The 15,885-nt window shown below is 42.8% G+C and overlaps 1 protein-coding gene across 1 annotated transcript; it reads right to left on the bottom strand.

Annotated features, from left to right (window-relative positions):
- Positions 1-5,432: 5,432 nt before the first annotated feature.
- On the bottom strand, positions 5,433-6,284 carry LOC123634779 (late cornified envelope protein 3C-like). The gene is made up of 2 exons (XM_045546503.1): positions 6,244-6,284; positions 5,433-5,714 (listed from the first exon to the last, which is right to left on the bottom strand). Exon 2 carries the CDS (start codon positions 5,691-5,693, stop codon positions 5,433-5,435), a length of 261 nt encoding a protein of 86 aa, XP_045402459.1. The 5' UTR covers positions 5,694-5,714; positions 6,244-6,284.
- Between the last annotated feature and the right edge of the window lie 9,601 nt (positions 6,285-15,885).

Here is a 15,885-nt window from a genome sequence, read left to right on the forward strand (position 1 = left end):
GGATTGATGGGTGAGTGGTCCTGGTAGCAATAGCTGGAGCCCAGAGCAACTGCCACAACTTTAGATGGTTTGATATTCACTTTTGTTGGATTTCAAGGGCCTGTGCTGGTTCAGGCAGAAGCAGTCCCTGAGCTGGAACCACACAGGGAGAGACAGTGGCAGGGCACAGAGGTGAGCCCTGGGTGGGCATGTTAGGGGCACACTAGGTGGGGGTTGGCATTGCTGCCTGCTGATCTTGCTGACAGGACATAGAGATGGCAGCTCACTAAAAGGTAAATTATCACAAAACCTAGGGAATTGCCTCTTCATACGTACATCCAGAGCTGTGGCTACAGCTGGGGGAAAATTCCCGACCCACGACGCCCTGGGCTGAGGAGTCTGACTCCAGGTATGGGCCAACCAGCCCATGCTTCTCTGTCCCCCCAGGTATATATGTATTTTGGTTTACTTGCAGGAGATGCGTGGTGGGATTGGCAGGGTGCAGACAGAGAGTCTTGGTGAAGGGGAATCTCCTGTGTTCCTACCCTCCAGCTGTAAGTTCCCACTTCTCCCTAGACATATACCAAGAGTTTTTCTGATAGAAAAGTTTCAGAAAGCTCCCACAGAGTCCAACTACGACCTATCCTTCAGAACTGCTGTGTGCTTGAAGTGCTTATTTTTCATTCATTCGCTCATGCACTCATTCAACATGTACTGATCCCCCTTATATTGCACATACTGTTCTGAGCAAAGAGGAAATGAATAAAATATAATTTCTGTTCTAATTGAAAGTGTAAATGGAATATACAGATAAACACACAAATGGCTAGGATCCAATGTGATAAACTGTGTAACACACCTGTGTGGGAAGTCCTCATGCCTTAGACTGACCCAGATGAAACGGATTCCCTGTGGCTAAGATGAAACACACCAGAAGGGAAATTAAGCAGCCATAACAGGGAGAGGGCTTGGTCCTCTATCCCTGCATTACTAACTACCATAAGTTTTTTTCCTGTAATTGAGCAGAAACTAGCCCTTGAAAAACATTGTCAAAACAGCTACAACTAGGAGTTTCCCAACTGACCCTGGTGGTCTGCCTGATGCCAGACAGTCATACTTCTGCACCCCTCCTGTGGTCCTGCCAGCAACTCTGATTGGACAGGAGACCAGCTTAAAACATTCTCTCCTGATAAACAGCCACAGAACTTGAGCCAGTTTCAGACGGCTTACATTGTCTGAACACAACACGTCTCTATGCCTCCTTTATTCTCTATAGTTCACCTTTTGACATACAGAGACAATTCCACCTCATTTTAATGTTAAAACTCCACCCTAAAGTAAACATAGAATGTATATTACATTATGTTTACCCACTGTGCACGCTCTTGACCTCCCTCATAAATATTCATAAATTCTCCCCAAACCTACTAAATACGTATGTAAGATAAACCCTGAAAGACACAAATGCCAACTTCCCCCATCTCCTATTCAGAGAGTGTGCTTTCAGTTTCCTTGGAGGCTACATTCTCTGATCTACAGATTGTCTCTCTGAAAATAGTTTTTTCCTTTTTCTTCCTCCGTAGATATCATGGACATTTTTAACACAGCTTTTGGGTGACAGTGACCCCGAGAGATGATGGGTCCCAATCTTGTCACCTGCCCTCACCTGAGGTGGTGGATGAGATGAGGTCATTGGCCTGGACAACAAATGGTACCTGGACATGTGGCAGGAATAGAGATGTGAAACCTTTCTCTGCACAGGAGCAGCTGGCCCATGTGGGACCTCCAGGAGCAAGTCACGGGACTCAAGAGGCAGCGGCAGGGCCATGAGGAAGAAGAGGTAACATGGCCATATTAGGGGATGACAGGGTCAAGTGGGAAGTCAGAGAATGCAAAGAATTGGAGGAAGAAGAGTAATTTAATCAAGAGCATAGATTTGGGGGTTAGATATTCCCAGTTTGGATTTAATGCATTTTTTGGATTCTTCTAATAATATCTATGAATTACTGAGTACAACTCAAGTATGCCCCATATATACATATATATATGCATGTATGTGTATATATATGCACACACACACACACACACACACACACACACACACACACCCCTCAACTCTGCCCCTTTCCAGCCAGTGTGATTTTGGACGTAAAACTGCTTGTCCATTTAATGGCTGTGTAAAGTCAGGGGAATCTGGGAGAGGGAGACAACCATGAAGTGACTGTGTTGCAATGAAGTAGAGATGTTTAAGGTAAAGCCAATAATAGATATTCGGAACCTGTAAGTGTTGAGGTGATAAAACTGAAAAATTAAGACAAATGTAAGGAACACTGTATGAATATCTAGCTGGCTGTGGAATTGATTCTCAGAGACATAGTACAGAGATAGGAATGATTCATATGGACAGAACAGCTATCCTCAGTGCCTTTAATGGTGCCCACCACATGGAATAGCTCAATAAATATTTATGGCATAGGAGAATTGTTGAATAAATATGTCCTGAGCTGGATCTGATGACATTTGGGGAACCTATTTCTCTCTACCCCTAGGACTTCCCACTTAGGGAGGTGGATCATACATGCATTATTTCAGGTTTCCTGAGATCTTTCTGATGTTTCAGGTATAAAATTTGTTGATTGATCCTGTTCCCCTTCTCTTAACCCAGATTGGATTTACCAACATCTAGAATTCCGGTGGTTTTCCTGAGTGGTGATCTCTAAGTACTTCCGAATCTCCAACACTCATTCCACATCTCCTGGCAGGCCGCATATTCTAATTCTTCCACTTGGAACCTGAAGGCTGAACACCATTCCTGTGGTTGCTCATGTGCAATCATAAATTGGTTTGTAAATTCCAGTATGTTCTGATGAGGTGGCCCCATACAAATCAGTCATTTTTATGGTTATGAGTACACAAATATCTTTTGCTGTTAGGACTTGAAAACTCTCAAATAAATGGAAACAAATCTTACTTTGAGGCCAAGTTTTTCCATCCTGGAACATCAGTTTGTGTGTGTGTGTGTGTGTGTGTGTGTGTGTGTGTGTGTGTGTGTTTTATTTAAATTATGACTCAACACCCTTCACGTTTCCTGGCTGAGTACTACCCAAGAATTTCTCACACTTTGAGGTAGCAAATAGCCTGTCTGTAGCTGTGAACTCAAAGCCTGCTATAATGTGATTTTCATAGCTGTATTTACATCTTCAAGAAATCCTATCTAAGCCAGTTGACCTGGGCTGTATATTTCAGAGCATATCTGACATTAACCCTGTTTTATCAAGTATTTCTGTTAACTTTTTATTCCTAAAGTCAAAGGAACTGGGTGTCCATGAATATTGGAGGGGAAACAAATTTCCAATTTGCCACTTCCCAAGGGCTTTAGAAAACTTTTAATATTTTGAACTCACATGGTACTGCGGTGGTTTGACTTTAGCTCAGCCTCTATTATGTATGTTTTTTAAAAATATTTTTAAAAATTGTGATAAAATACATTTAACATAAAATTTAACCTTTTTTTGGTTATAATTCAGTGGCATTAAGTACATTCACAGTGTTGTACAACCATTGCCATTGTCCATTTCTAGAACTCTTTTATAATCTCAAACAGAAATTCTGTACCTATTAAATAATAAATCACCATTCCCCTCTTCCCCAAGCCCCTGGTAACTTCTCTCATACTTTTTGTCTCTCTGAATTTGACAGTGCTAGGTACCTCGTATAAATGAAATCATACAATATTTGTCCTCTGGTGTTTGGCTCATTTCACTTAACATAACGTTTTTAAGGTTCATCCATGTTGTAGCATGTGCCAAAATTTCATTTTTTTAAAAACTGAATAACATTCCGTTGTATGCATGTACCACGTTTTCTTATCCATTCATCTGTTGATGGCTGTTTGGGTTGCTGCCACCTTTTGGCAACTGTGAATAATGCTGCTATGAACACTGGTGCACAAATATCTATTTGAGTCCCTGCTTTCAATTCTTTGGGGCATATACCTAGAAGTAGAATTCTAAGGTGTCTCTTTGATTTTTTAGTTTGATTTAAAGGAATATACTGGCTTAGGTTTGTCTTATCATTTCTGCTTCACCATCATCTCAACAATTTTCAGGCAGTAGGAAATGTCACTCTTGGTTCACGTGCAAAGTAATGGTTTCAACACAGGGTGAAGAATTGTGGTCAGTTGACCACTGCACTTTCATCTAAAATCTGGGACAGCACTTTTCTCTCCCACATAGGGTTTTATTGAAGCTATGACTTACATGGTTTATAATCTTAGTGGTATAGAGTTCGAAAACCAATGTTAAACTCGTTGAGCTAGGCTGAAAAAAGCAATTTAGGAGGAACTCTATATCTTGGTTTGAAGCAAATTAGAATAGCATGGCAGTGGTGTTGAAGGTCCCTGCAACCAGACTTCAGTATGACCCTGGAAAGTTAAGACAACATTTGGCAATTATGTTTCTGTTACCTGTAATGCAAGATAATAAGAGTTCCTACCACAAAGCGTTGTCAGGAGGATTAATTGAGGACGTATATGTCAGATACTTAGGACAATATCTGGCTCATCAGAAGCACTAAGTGAATATTTGATGTTACAGTTATATCCGTTTATAAAACCAGCACCATGTCTCACTTCCACTTTTTTCTTCTTTCCAATATTCTGGCAAAAGACACTTATTTATAAAACCTCAGTCCCATTTTTTTCTCTGTATCCACAATCCCTTTGGTTTTAACTCTCGCCATTGCACCCTGGGTCTTTATTGAAGAAATTAAGTTATTAGTCATCCCTGAGGCTTTGCTTTCCTCCCCTAGTCTCTCAGCAAGTTTCTGCTAGTTTCTGGATTCTTTGCCTTCCTATTCCCTGTCTCATAGTTGGGGACCCTAGAATGCCTTTTTGTATCCTGATGGTAGTTGTCACCTTCCAACAGAGTCTGGGCAGTTAGAGTGTGTCCCACACCACATCACAGGGAAAATCAGGCCTTTCATTGGTACGGGCTCTGAACCAACGCCCTAAGATAAAACCTTCCTGCGGGACCCTTCAGAGGCATTAATAGAACTGCTGCTCTTCTGGTCTGGAGTCGGGATCTGTTCCCTCTGTCAGGCGGTGCTGGCTGGAGGAGCAGATGGGAGGAGAGGCCCACAGAGCGGCCTGGGTGGAAGCAAAGTCAGAGAGTGCCCAGTGTGCTGAGAGAACAAAAGCTTTATTTTTCCATAGGGTCAGACACAGGTGATGACAATTGGCTAGGCAGACATTTCATGCCCTGGACATTCTGTGGGTCCCTGCAGAATGGACAGGAAGAGCCACTGGGGAGAGAGATCAGAGCTCTCTCAGGGGAACTCCTCAGCACTGGCCAAAGGGAAAGAGATTCGAGTATGAGGAGGGAGCAAGGCAGGCTGGGGATAGTCCTTGAACTTTGTTTCCTCAAAAGTCGCTTGTCTCAGCATCAGGATGCAGGTCAGCAGCAGCCCCCGCCCTGCTGACCACTGCCCCGGTCACAGGAGTCGGAGCTCTGGCGCCGGCATCGGTGGGACCTGCGGTGCCTGTGGTGGCTCAGGCAGCAGCCGCCCTCGGAGCTGGGGACAGAGCAGCCCCCAAGGCTCGGAGCACAGCCGGAGGAGGCTGGGGGCAGACACTGTGCTGGGCTTTTCGGGGGGCACTTGGGTGAGGGGCACTTGGGCGGGGCCTGGCACTGCTGCTGGTTCTGCTGGCAGGACATCTCGGCAGAAGGTCAGTGAGTCTGGATAGATCAAAGTAAAAAGTCAGTGCAAAAGCTTCAGGCCAGTAACTGCTCTATGAATGGTTTATAAAGCCCTTGCTCTTAAGACCTCTGCTTCCTGAGCTATGATCTTCAGGAAGGACAATGGAAACCGATCTCAAGTTAGATGGACCTGGCAGGATATTGCTTTCCACTTTGTCTCCCTTCCAGAAAAGAATGCTGATATCTTCTAACTGGGCCCCAAGTCCTTCTGTCTTCACAGAAACACTGAAGCAGATACGCCCAATTGGATAATGACTCCCAGAGATAGTCTCTTGGCATGTCCACATCTTTCAGGAAAAGAGTGGAGGGACTGTGGAGAGCCAGGACTCAGATGCATCCCACAGAGGTTCCTGGCTCATTGTCCCCTCTGCTGCCCCCAGCTGCCCTCCAAAGTCCCCTTCCTGCTACCTCCACATCAGACACCTCTGTTTCCCTCTTCCCTACTAAAATCTGTGCTTGTCTTCTCCAGATGCTCCCAGCTGAGCATCTGTCCCTGCTAGACACTCACCAGAGGCAGAGAGGCAGGAGAAGAGGAGAAGGCTGTTCCTGAGGAGGCTGTGGATGAGGAGCACCGGGCAGGAGCCCTTTTATCCTGAGCAGGGTTCGTGATGCACAGCCTGAGCATGCTGCTGCTTTCACAACCAGGGAGGGGACAGTGCCAGACACGCCCATCCCTGGTCTTCAGCATCTTCCTCCATGCTTGCCAACATCCCTGACAAGAGCGAACCAGGAAATCTTGATGTCTGCTCTCCAGGTGTGTTGGGGACCTACCATTTCTCCTTTCTTTCACTCATTCAGCTCAGATGCTTAAACTTGGATTTTGCAGTGAGAATGTAGAGATGCATATGACATATTTCCTGATATTGAGCATTTCAAGTTTAACCGGACTGACATCTGAGAAGTAAACATATATGTCTGATACCATGTGATTTGTCCTGTGACACAAATGTCTGCAAATACTTCTGTCCTTTGGACATTGATTTCCTATTGCGCTGCACATTCTGAAGGGGAATGATTTGTTCAGATGTAATTGGCTTTTGACTCTTGGGAATGTTGGTTGATTGGAGACCACTGGACTCTGGGAATGCGATGTGTTAGGTAAAATGGCTGGAGGATGGGACCCATGACCAGTCTGGGGCAGGTGGGGCCTCTAAAAAAACTAGAGCCGAGGTAGGATTATATGGATGAACAGACAAAATAGTGAAAAAGCCTACAACAATTCAGATTACAAGGTCCATACTTAATATGAAAAAGCCAGTTTGTCCATATTTAGCTTATTGTGAGATGTATGATATTAATTATAAGAAAGTAAAATAATACATGAGCATAAAATATTTAAGATAATTTTTTTTGAGACAGAGTTTCACTCTGTTTGCCTGGGCTAGAGTGCGATGGCATCAGTCTAGCCCACAGCAACCTCAAACTCCCGGGCTCAAGCAATCCTCCTGCCTCAGCCTCCCGAGTAGCTGGGACTACAGGCATGTACCACCACACCCAGTTAAATTTTTTTCCTATTTTTAGTAGATACAGGGGTGTTGCTCTTGGTCAGGCTGGTCTCGAACTCCTGACCTCAAGCAATCCTCCCGCCTCAGCCTCCCAGAGTGCTAGGATTACAGGCATGAGCCACCGCGCCCGGCTTGTTTAAGATAATTTTTCTTTTTTGAGACAGAGTCTCACTCTGTTGCCCTGGATAGAGTGCTGTGACATTAGCCTAGCTCACAACAACCTCAAACTCCTGGGTTCAATTGATCCTTCTGCCTCAGCCTCCCAAATAGCTGGGACTACAGGCATGCGCCACCATCACCAGCCAATTTTTTCTATATATTTTCAGTTGTCCAGCTAATTTCTTTCTATTTTTAGTAGAGACAGGGGTCTCGCTCTTGCTCAGGCTGGTCTCGAACTCCTGACCTCAAGCAATCCTCCCACCTCAGCCTCCCAGAGTGCTAGAATTACAGGCGTGAGCCACCGCGCCTGGCCTGTTTAAGATAATTGATGGAAGTTGTGAAGATGATTTGTTCAATGTGTTGCTAATGATGAGGTTGATGGTGGTGGTGACACGATGTGCATCACATTTAATGAAACACCTGATAATCTCTAAGGTTTGCATAATATGATTTTTATAAAATCTGAATCTCATTTTCCTATTGGATTTTATCATAGTATTATATCATTGACTTCATTTCTACTATTATAATAACTATACTTTGCTATTTGTTTCCAAAAATGATAGAATTACAGCAGAACATTATTTATATTTAAATTAAATAATTTTAAATGAAATATTTTTATGGTAAATGTATGTGATTGTTCTTTATACTTTATGACATTTAGATACAAAATTCCCTATCAAGGTATGCACTTTACAAGTTATCCTCTTCAAAAATATGGGGGGATTCCATGATTTATTTTGAGATACCCAAAGGGAAGAAAATGGCACTTGGTCTCTAGGGATGCAACTTGGGATGAAGGAAGGGGAAAGGGTTAGAGCTGGCACAGACTCTCCTCTCTGATATTCTCCTATCTCCAGGGGTCTCCTGCTGAGGGGATATTTTTAGGCTTAGCCCCAAAACTATACTGGGCTGTCCATTTCTTTCACATTATTTAGGACCTCAGCAATTGCTAGTGCGTTGGAAGGAATTACTCATGAAGGGTGAAATGAGTACTTTCTCATACCAGACTGGGTGGTGAAGCTGGTATGAAAAACACATTGCTATTCCCCCCAGTTTTGCTGGTGATGGAGGCCAAGAGAATGCCAGATGGGCAGGGGCCAGTCTAAAGAAGGCATGCCACTGGGGAACTCTGGACCTTCTCAATGGTCTACACTAGTCCCTGATCTGTGTCTCTGGTTGCAGACACCACCTTCTGTCTTTCCTCATTATTTGCCCTGAGCCCCCAACCCTTCCTAACTGCCACCACCAGCACCCCAGTCTCCAAGAAATTCCTTCTCCTGCAAGTTCTTCACTCCCATTGTCCTTCATTTAATACACTTACAGTGAGCAGCATCAATGTTCCCCATGCAAAGAGCACCAGGAACACACCTGTAGTAGAACGAAGTTATGTTGCTTGGCTTGTTGCAATGGTGGAGGTGGTATATCATATGGAGACATCAGGAGGTGCTTGTTATAGGATTTGGGTTCATTGTTAGGTGATTTTGAGGATGGCTCAAAGAAGTGAAGTTTTGCTCTGGACTGGGTGCTGTTAGAAAACAGAGGCATTTCTATGATTGGATATCTTAATATTTTTTAACTAGAAAGCTGGAGCAATGAGGCAAGTCTAAAGCTATAATTGGTAAAGAGGTAACAGTCACTCATACTAGTGGAGGAAAGGGAATGGCTGGTCATTTTTGTGGTTAGGACAATGCTCTTGTTTCACTGATGCTCAGAGTGGTCTTGTTTTTGTCTTGCTCCCTCATGGTCACAGAGTTAGCTTGTCTGATGTTACAGTTCTGTGAAATTGTTTTTATTCAACAGGAGAACATCATAGCCTAGCTCCTAGAGCCAGGCTGGCTTGCTTCCAGCAGTCTGGGCTGCTCCTTCTTTTCTCAGCAATAATGATGGCCAGGCATCATGGTCAGCAGTAGGGGTAGAGCAGGTAGGGGATGAGTCATGGCCTCTTTCTTCAGTGAGTTTGTAGTCTAGCAGATTGAATAGACATAGAAGAGTTAGCCACAACAGTGATAATGCCCCCATGAGGAATTCCAAATGCCATGGGGTGGGTAAGAAAAAAGTATTGGGGTCTAGACTTTGCAGCAAAAGTGAATAATTATTTCTCCATATATCATGTCATCAGAAGCAAGCCTGTTGTAACCCTGAGTCATTGGCAGCAGGGGAGGCAGGATGGAGGGAGCAATAATTGAAAAGGGAACATAAATCACACATTTTGGGCAAGGTTGAAAGGATCAAAACATTCTTTTCAATGACTTTCAATGAATAGTTTTACCTCTCTTTTACAAAACATCTGCCAGGCTTTCTTCCAGCCTCATTCTCGACTGACTGGCACTCCCCACAAAACCTGGAGATGGTGCTCATTAATCTCACGTCTACCTTGAGGAATTGCTCCTGTCTCAAACCCCTCCTTTTCCTCACGAGATCAGATGCTCCACAAGCCTCACGTGAAGAGCATTTATCCTGCGATGACAGCTAATAGCTGTAAGATCATGGTCTGATCACTTCCCCCACAGCACAAGGGCAACTCCCTGAGAATCACCAGTCCCAGGAGTCCTATCCTGTGGCAGTTGGCTTCCTGTGATCCCGAGACATCAAGGAAATACAGAGACTGGTCTGGCTGGATAAACCTTGGGAGAATTTCACGACATAGTCATTCCAGTTGGTACCCTAAGAATAGGCAGTGTAGGATCTCAGGTTTAGCTCCTTGGAGTGCACTTTGGACATTCTATATATTAGCAATCAAAGATGAATCGACAAACATAAAATTCTTCTCCCTTTGCTTACAACTCATGGTTCTTTCTCAGTTCTGTCCCTCCAATGCCACAGTAATCACATTCCATGGCAAGCAACTGAGTCATTTTTAAGGAAAATAGGAAGAGGTAGCCAGAATGTGCCACATGCTTTCAATGCCAATTTGAAGGTATGTATCCCTAAGTTTCTTACATAGATTCTAATTTCCCCTTCAGATTAAGTTGTAGTATTTAGTTCTGGTTGGATCCAGTGTGTAAGAGGATGTTGAGTTAGAAGTTTTTTCTTACATTGAAATGTTGGCTAAAGTCCAAAGCTGAAAATAACAGATGCCACTTATCCCCATACATTAAAGTATGCCTAGAAGAGATGGTTAAAATCTCTTCAGTACTGGGTAAGAGAAAAATATAACTCTATTTCTGTGTTCCAGCTATATATTTAGAAGGCTGAAGTTTGATGAGAATTGTTTAGATAGGGAAGTTATTGTCCTAGAAGAGAATGCAATGATTTCCCCCTTATCTTGTACAGGGGTGGGAAACTGGTTGATCTCCTACAAAAGAGGTCAACTGAAGGAGGAGGATTCATGACAACCTGTAGATGTTAAAGGTCCCTGCAAGAAAGGAAGATGAAGACTGCTGTATTAGTAGACTTGCTGATTTTCCCTCTGAACCTATTGTTGAATGAAGAAAAGAAATTGAAGAGGTAGAACAGGGTGTTGAGACAGGGCAGCAGAGGACATCTGGGAAGGGAGACCAGCTTGCACAGTCTTGCTGGTGTTGTGCTTAGGATGGTTGTCAGTTGGGCAGAGAGATCTCAGCATCGAGAGGCTGTGGATTGTGCCAGTGAAGGTGGGAGCTTAGGGAGTATCTGACTCAAATCTGAACGCACATCCCATGTCTGGGAACTGTGCTGGGGGGAGATCCCTGCAGATGCCCCAGAAGAACCCACATAAGCATCCTATAATACCGTCCTCATGTGAAGCCTGCCACACAGAGGGAGTAAGCTGCCAACAGAGCAGGCTGATGGGACAGTCAAATGTGAAATGATTCCTCTTCCCTTTCCCATCTCCCAGAACTGTGGAAAAGGAAGAGGGTCTTCAGGGGAAGGTGAGGGAGGTGAATGAGTGAAAGAGCCAGCCATGTCCTCATCCAACTACAATTTGTTGGGAGAGTCCTGGGCAGTGCTCGTGGGGAAGGGAAGATTTGAGTTTGAAGTTTTGTACAAAATTAAGTTTGCTTGTCTGGACTTTGGTACCCATAAAAGTGACTGAAGAAACGTGGCATTTCCCTGAGATATTTTCAATGGAGGCTCAACACAGCATAGGAGAAGGCAGTGACTGAATTAGACAAATGTTTTTATCGTAGTGAGTTTAGACTGTTTAATACACTAGTTAGAAGGCTCTAAGAAGGTATAAAAAGGGGGCATCTTTTGGATTCTCTGCTTTTTCTAGTATCAAGCAAATCAATAAATGCCATGATTCTAGGCCACAAAGGACAAACAAGAAGTAGGTTCAGGGATGCTGAGTGGAAGCTTCATAATGACCACAGTATGGTAGTTGGGACAATACTTGGGGACTCTGCTCAGTGACGGTTATTCTGGAAATTAAACCCAACATGAGGCTAATAAAGACCATGACACACTGAGAGCTGGAAATCAGCTATTTATAGATGCATGTGGTTTAAAAACAAAAACGATTAGGATTGATGGCGCATACCTGATTTCCAGCTTAAACAGCAAATTTTATGAGGGAATCTCCCATTCCTACCATCATCATCAGTGTTCCATGGGACTTCTCAATCCTGGAAGTGGAATGACAATGGAGGAGGAAAAACATTACACTGGGAAGAGGCTTATCTCTTTGGCTCATTAGATCATCCAGCCCTATTCCTTTGTAGTTTTCAGTGCTCTGGCCACTGCAGAGTGACAGCAGCTGGAGCTCAGAAACTGTGCCCCGTGTGTATGTAAAGCCTGGGATGGCCAGGGCAGATGCGTTCTCCAGAGCTGGAGCAATGGCAGCGCCCAGAGCTAAGGCTCATCAGGAAGAGACTGCAGGTGGGCACTGAGAAGGATCTTTGAGTAGGACTTGGGGGACAACTGGGAGTGGCTCAATGCTACTCCTAGTTTTGCTTCTGGAACATCTTGGGGGAGAGTTTAGCAACTCTAGAGGAAGTAAAAATTCAAATAATGGCATGTGATTACATTAATTTAAAAAAATTGACCCTTTCTCTATTTATTTCAGAGTTTATAGCCCTGAACCCATAGCTTAGGAAAAATTCCTGGGCAGAGAGGACTAGGGAAATAGAAAGTAACTTGGGTTGAGGAATCCTGACTCCAGTGAGGACTGGCCAAATCTTGGAACACTTTTCCTGTTTTGGTTTGCAGGCAGGAAAATGAGTGGTGGGTTTGGGAGGGGTGAGGGTGTTGAGTTTTGTTCAGGGGTAGCATCATCCACTCTAAAGCCCCAAGTCCTCTGCTTCTCCAGGGCAGGTGCCAAGAGTTTTGACAAGAGAAGGGATCCAAGGAACCCAAGACTGTTCAAATATCTATCCCTCAGTCTTCCTTGATTTTTCATTCATTAAAGTCACACATTCTTTAAATGATTTATGTTGAGATGACAGCACACACTGTGCTGGGCAAAGGAGATTCAAGAATGAAGATACCATCCCTACCCTTAGGCTGATGGGGTACTGGGGCTGAGAGATAATTAGGAAAGTAAGCGTGAGCCACCTGAGGATGCTGTAACACACGTGTGTGGGATTCCTCAGGCCTGAGGTCAGAGTTTTGGGCATTAGTCCCTTGTTGCTCTGCAGTGACTCTGAGTGAATGATGAATCCAGATGTTGTCATTTGATAAGTGATAGCAGATGGGATGAGCAAGATAAGGAGTATGAGTCTGTCCAGGGACAGTAAACCTAGGCAGGACAACTAAGAGAAGCCTGTGGACCCAAGAAGCATTAGGGGGCCACCAGGGGGAAAGCGATAGTGCTAGGGTAGAGGAAGAAGGGGGATGAGGGGTGCACTGGGGGCATCTATGATCTCAGGGGCTGAATAATATGCTCATTAACAGCATCTTTTTAAAAAAATTCAATTTCAAAATATTAATTAAGGGGGTATAAGTGTTTTTGTTATAAGGATATCTTGTGTAATGCTTAAGTTGGGGCTTTTGGTGAGCCCATCACTAGGATAGTGTTCATTGTACCAAATCGGTAAGTTTTTAATCCCACACTCACCCTCCCACCCTCCCCACTTCTTGGTTTCTCATGTCCTTTCTATCTCTTTGTGCCTGTGTATACCCATCTATTAGCTCCCACTTATTAGAACATATGGTGTTTGGTTTTCCCTTCCTGAGATACTTCACTTAGGATAATGGTCTCTAGTTCCTGCCACGTTGCTTCATATGACATTATTTCATTCTTTTTTGTAGCTGAGTAGTACTCCTTGGTGTAAATATATGCCGCATTTTCTTCATCCACTCGATAATTGAAGGGCCCTTAGGTTGATTCCACATCTTTGCAATTGTGAATTGTGCTATGATAAACATTTGAGTGCATGTGTCTTTTTATAAAATGACTTCATTTCCTTTGGGTAGATACCCTGCAGTGGGACCACTGGATCGAATGGTAGGTCTACATTTACTTCCTTGAGGAATCTCCATACTATTTTCCATAGAAGTTGAGTAATTCGCAGTCCCACCAACAGTGTATAAGCATTCCTTTCTCTGTGTATCTATGCAGCATCTGTTGTTTTCAGACTTTTTAATGGCCGTTCTGATAAGGATAAGGTGGTATCTCACTGTAGTTTTAATTTGTATTTCCCTGATGACTAGTGATGTTGAGCTTCATTTGAAACCATAAAAGAGCCTGAATAGTCAAAGAAGTCTTAAGTAAAAAGAACAAATGTGGAAGCATTGCATTATCTGACTTCAAATTATACCACAAGTCTCTAGTAACCAAAACAGCATAGCACTGGTATAAAAGTAGAGACATAGACCAATGGGACAGAGTAGAGAACAAACAACTAAAGCCACCTACATACAACTAACTAATCGTCAACAAATCAGACAACAACATACACTGTTGGAAGTGTATGGAAAGGAAGGTCTAGTCAGTAGATGTTGCTGGGAAAATTGGATAGCCACATGCAGAAAATGAAACAGGATACCTATCTCTTGCCATATACAAAAATTAATTCAAGATGGCTTAAAGACTTAAATGTAAGGCATGAAACCATAAAAATTCCAGAAGAAAATGTAGGAAAAACTCTTTGAGACATCAGCCTAGACAAAGAATTTATAACTAAGACCCCAAAGACAAATATAGCAACAGCAAAAATAAATACATTTGACTTAATTAAATTAAATAGCTTCTGCACAGCAAAGGAAATAATCAACAGAGTGAATACACAGCCTATACAATTGGAGAAAATATTTGCAAACTATACATCCAACAAATGACTGATATCTAGAATCTATAAAGAACCCAAACAAATCAACAAGAAGAAAACAAACAACCCCATCAAAAAGTGGGCAAAAGACATGAACAAAAGATTTTCAGAAGAAAATAGACAAATGGCCAACAAATATGAAAAAAAGAACATCTGTTGGCCCTGCTTCTCCTAAGAGCTGTGTTAAAGTAGAGATGTCTCAGGAAAGAAAAATCTATTTATATGGAAGTGCAATGAATGATCCAGGGATGTCACAGGTAAAACCAGAGACAGGGATAAGAAAGCTACAAAAGTTGTGGTGACATGTCTTACAGATTAATGTACATTTAAGGGATGTGGTATGAGTATCTTAGTGACTGTAGTATTGATTCTAAGAAATCTGGGAAGAGAGTGATTCAGCCTGGCTGGGTTGGCTAAGAGTGATTAGCATAAAGATGAATGATAATTGATGGGTGTGATTATGATATGATTGATGTAATGATTGTGGACACCTGACACACAGTGGACAAAGGTTGTTGAAAGTGAAGTAAACTCTATAGTATTTTCCCAATGCACTTATTATAACTATATATATATATTTCATCCTGAATCATGATATATTAAAATTGCATAAAAATGAAACGAACATTTAAATTTCAAATCTGTCTTAAAATGACAAGATTTTGATTATGATTATTACATTTAGTGTGTCTGATTATCTCAATACAGGAAAGGCTGCAGCTGTGGCCATATTTTTTAGATGTTCACATTCATTTCCAAGGAGGAAACTGAAGCACTTTTAAGGCACTTAGGTGAATGTTGTTGCTCACTGAGACCTGGGAAGTGAGAAATGGAAACTGGGAAGGGGCAAGGACAGTTTAACTTTGCAACAAACATTTCACCATGGCATCACCAATCTATCCTTTGCCTTACTTAGCACTTATCTTTGGTGGGGAAGCCAGCTGACATTAGATGTCTTTAATTAAGTCTTTTTTATATCAAACAGCAATATCAAATTCTCAAAAATTTGCCCATGATGGGTGCCTCCACTGGATTTAGCAACGCTTGACCAGTATCTATCCAATGCCCCAGAATGAGAATCCAACTGAATATAGAACCACCTTTGTCTAAATCTGCTGCCCTGCAAGGAAATCAAAAGATGCCTCTGATGGAATGTGAGCTCCCTAAGAGGGGGATTTGTCTTGTTTCACACTGATCCAAGTACCTAGACCAGTGGCACATAAGTACTTGTTGAACAAATGAATTATTGAATGAATAGGTTTTGGGATTGGTCAGCAAGTCCCCTGATGAGGC

Source organism: Lemur catta, chromosome 3 (assembly GCF_020740605.2).
Source record: "Lemur catta isolate mLemCat1 chromosome 3, mLemCat1.pri, whole genome shotgun sequence".
Taxonomy (NCBI): Eukaryota; Metazoa; Chordata; class Mammalia; order Primates; family Lemuridae; genus Lemur; species Lemur catta.

Coding starts and splice junctions, on each gene's coding strand:
- LOC123634779 (XM_045546503.1), bottom strand. CDS start 5,693: ATGTCCTGCCAGCAGAACCAGCAGCAGTGCCAGGCCCCGCCCAAGTGC.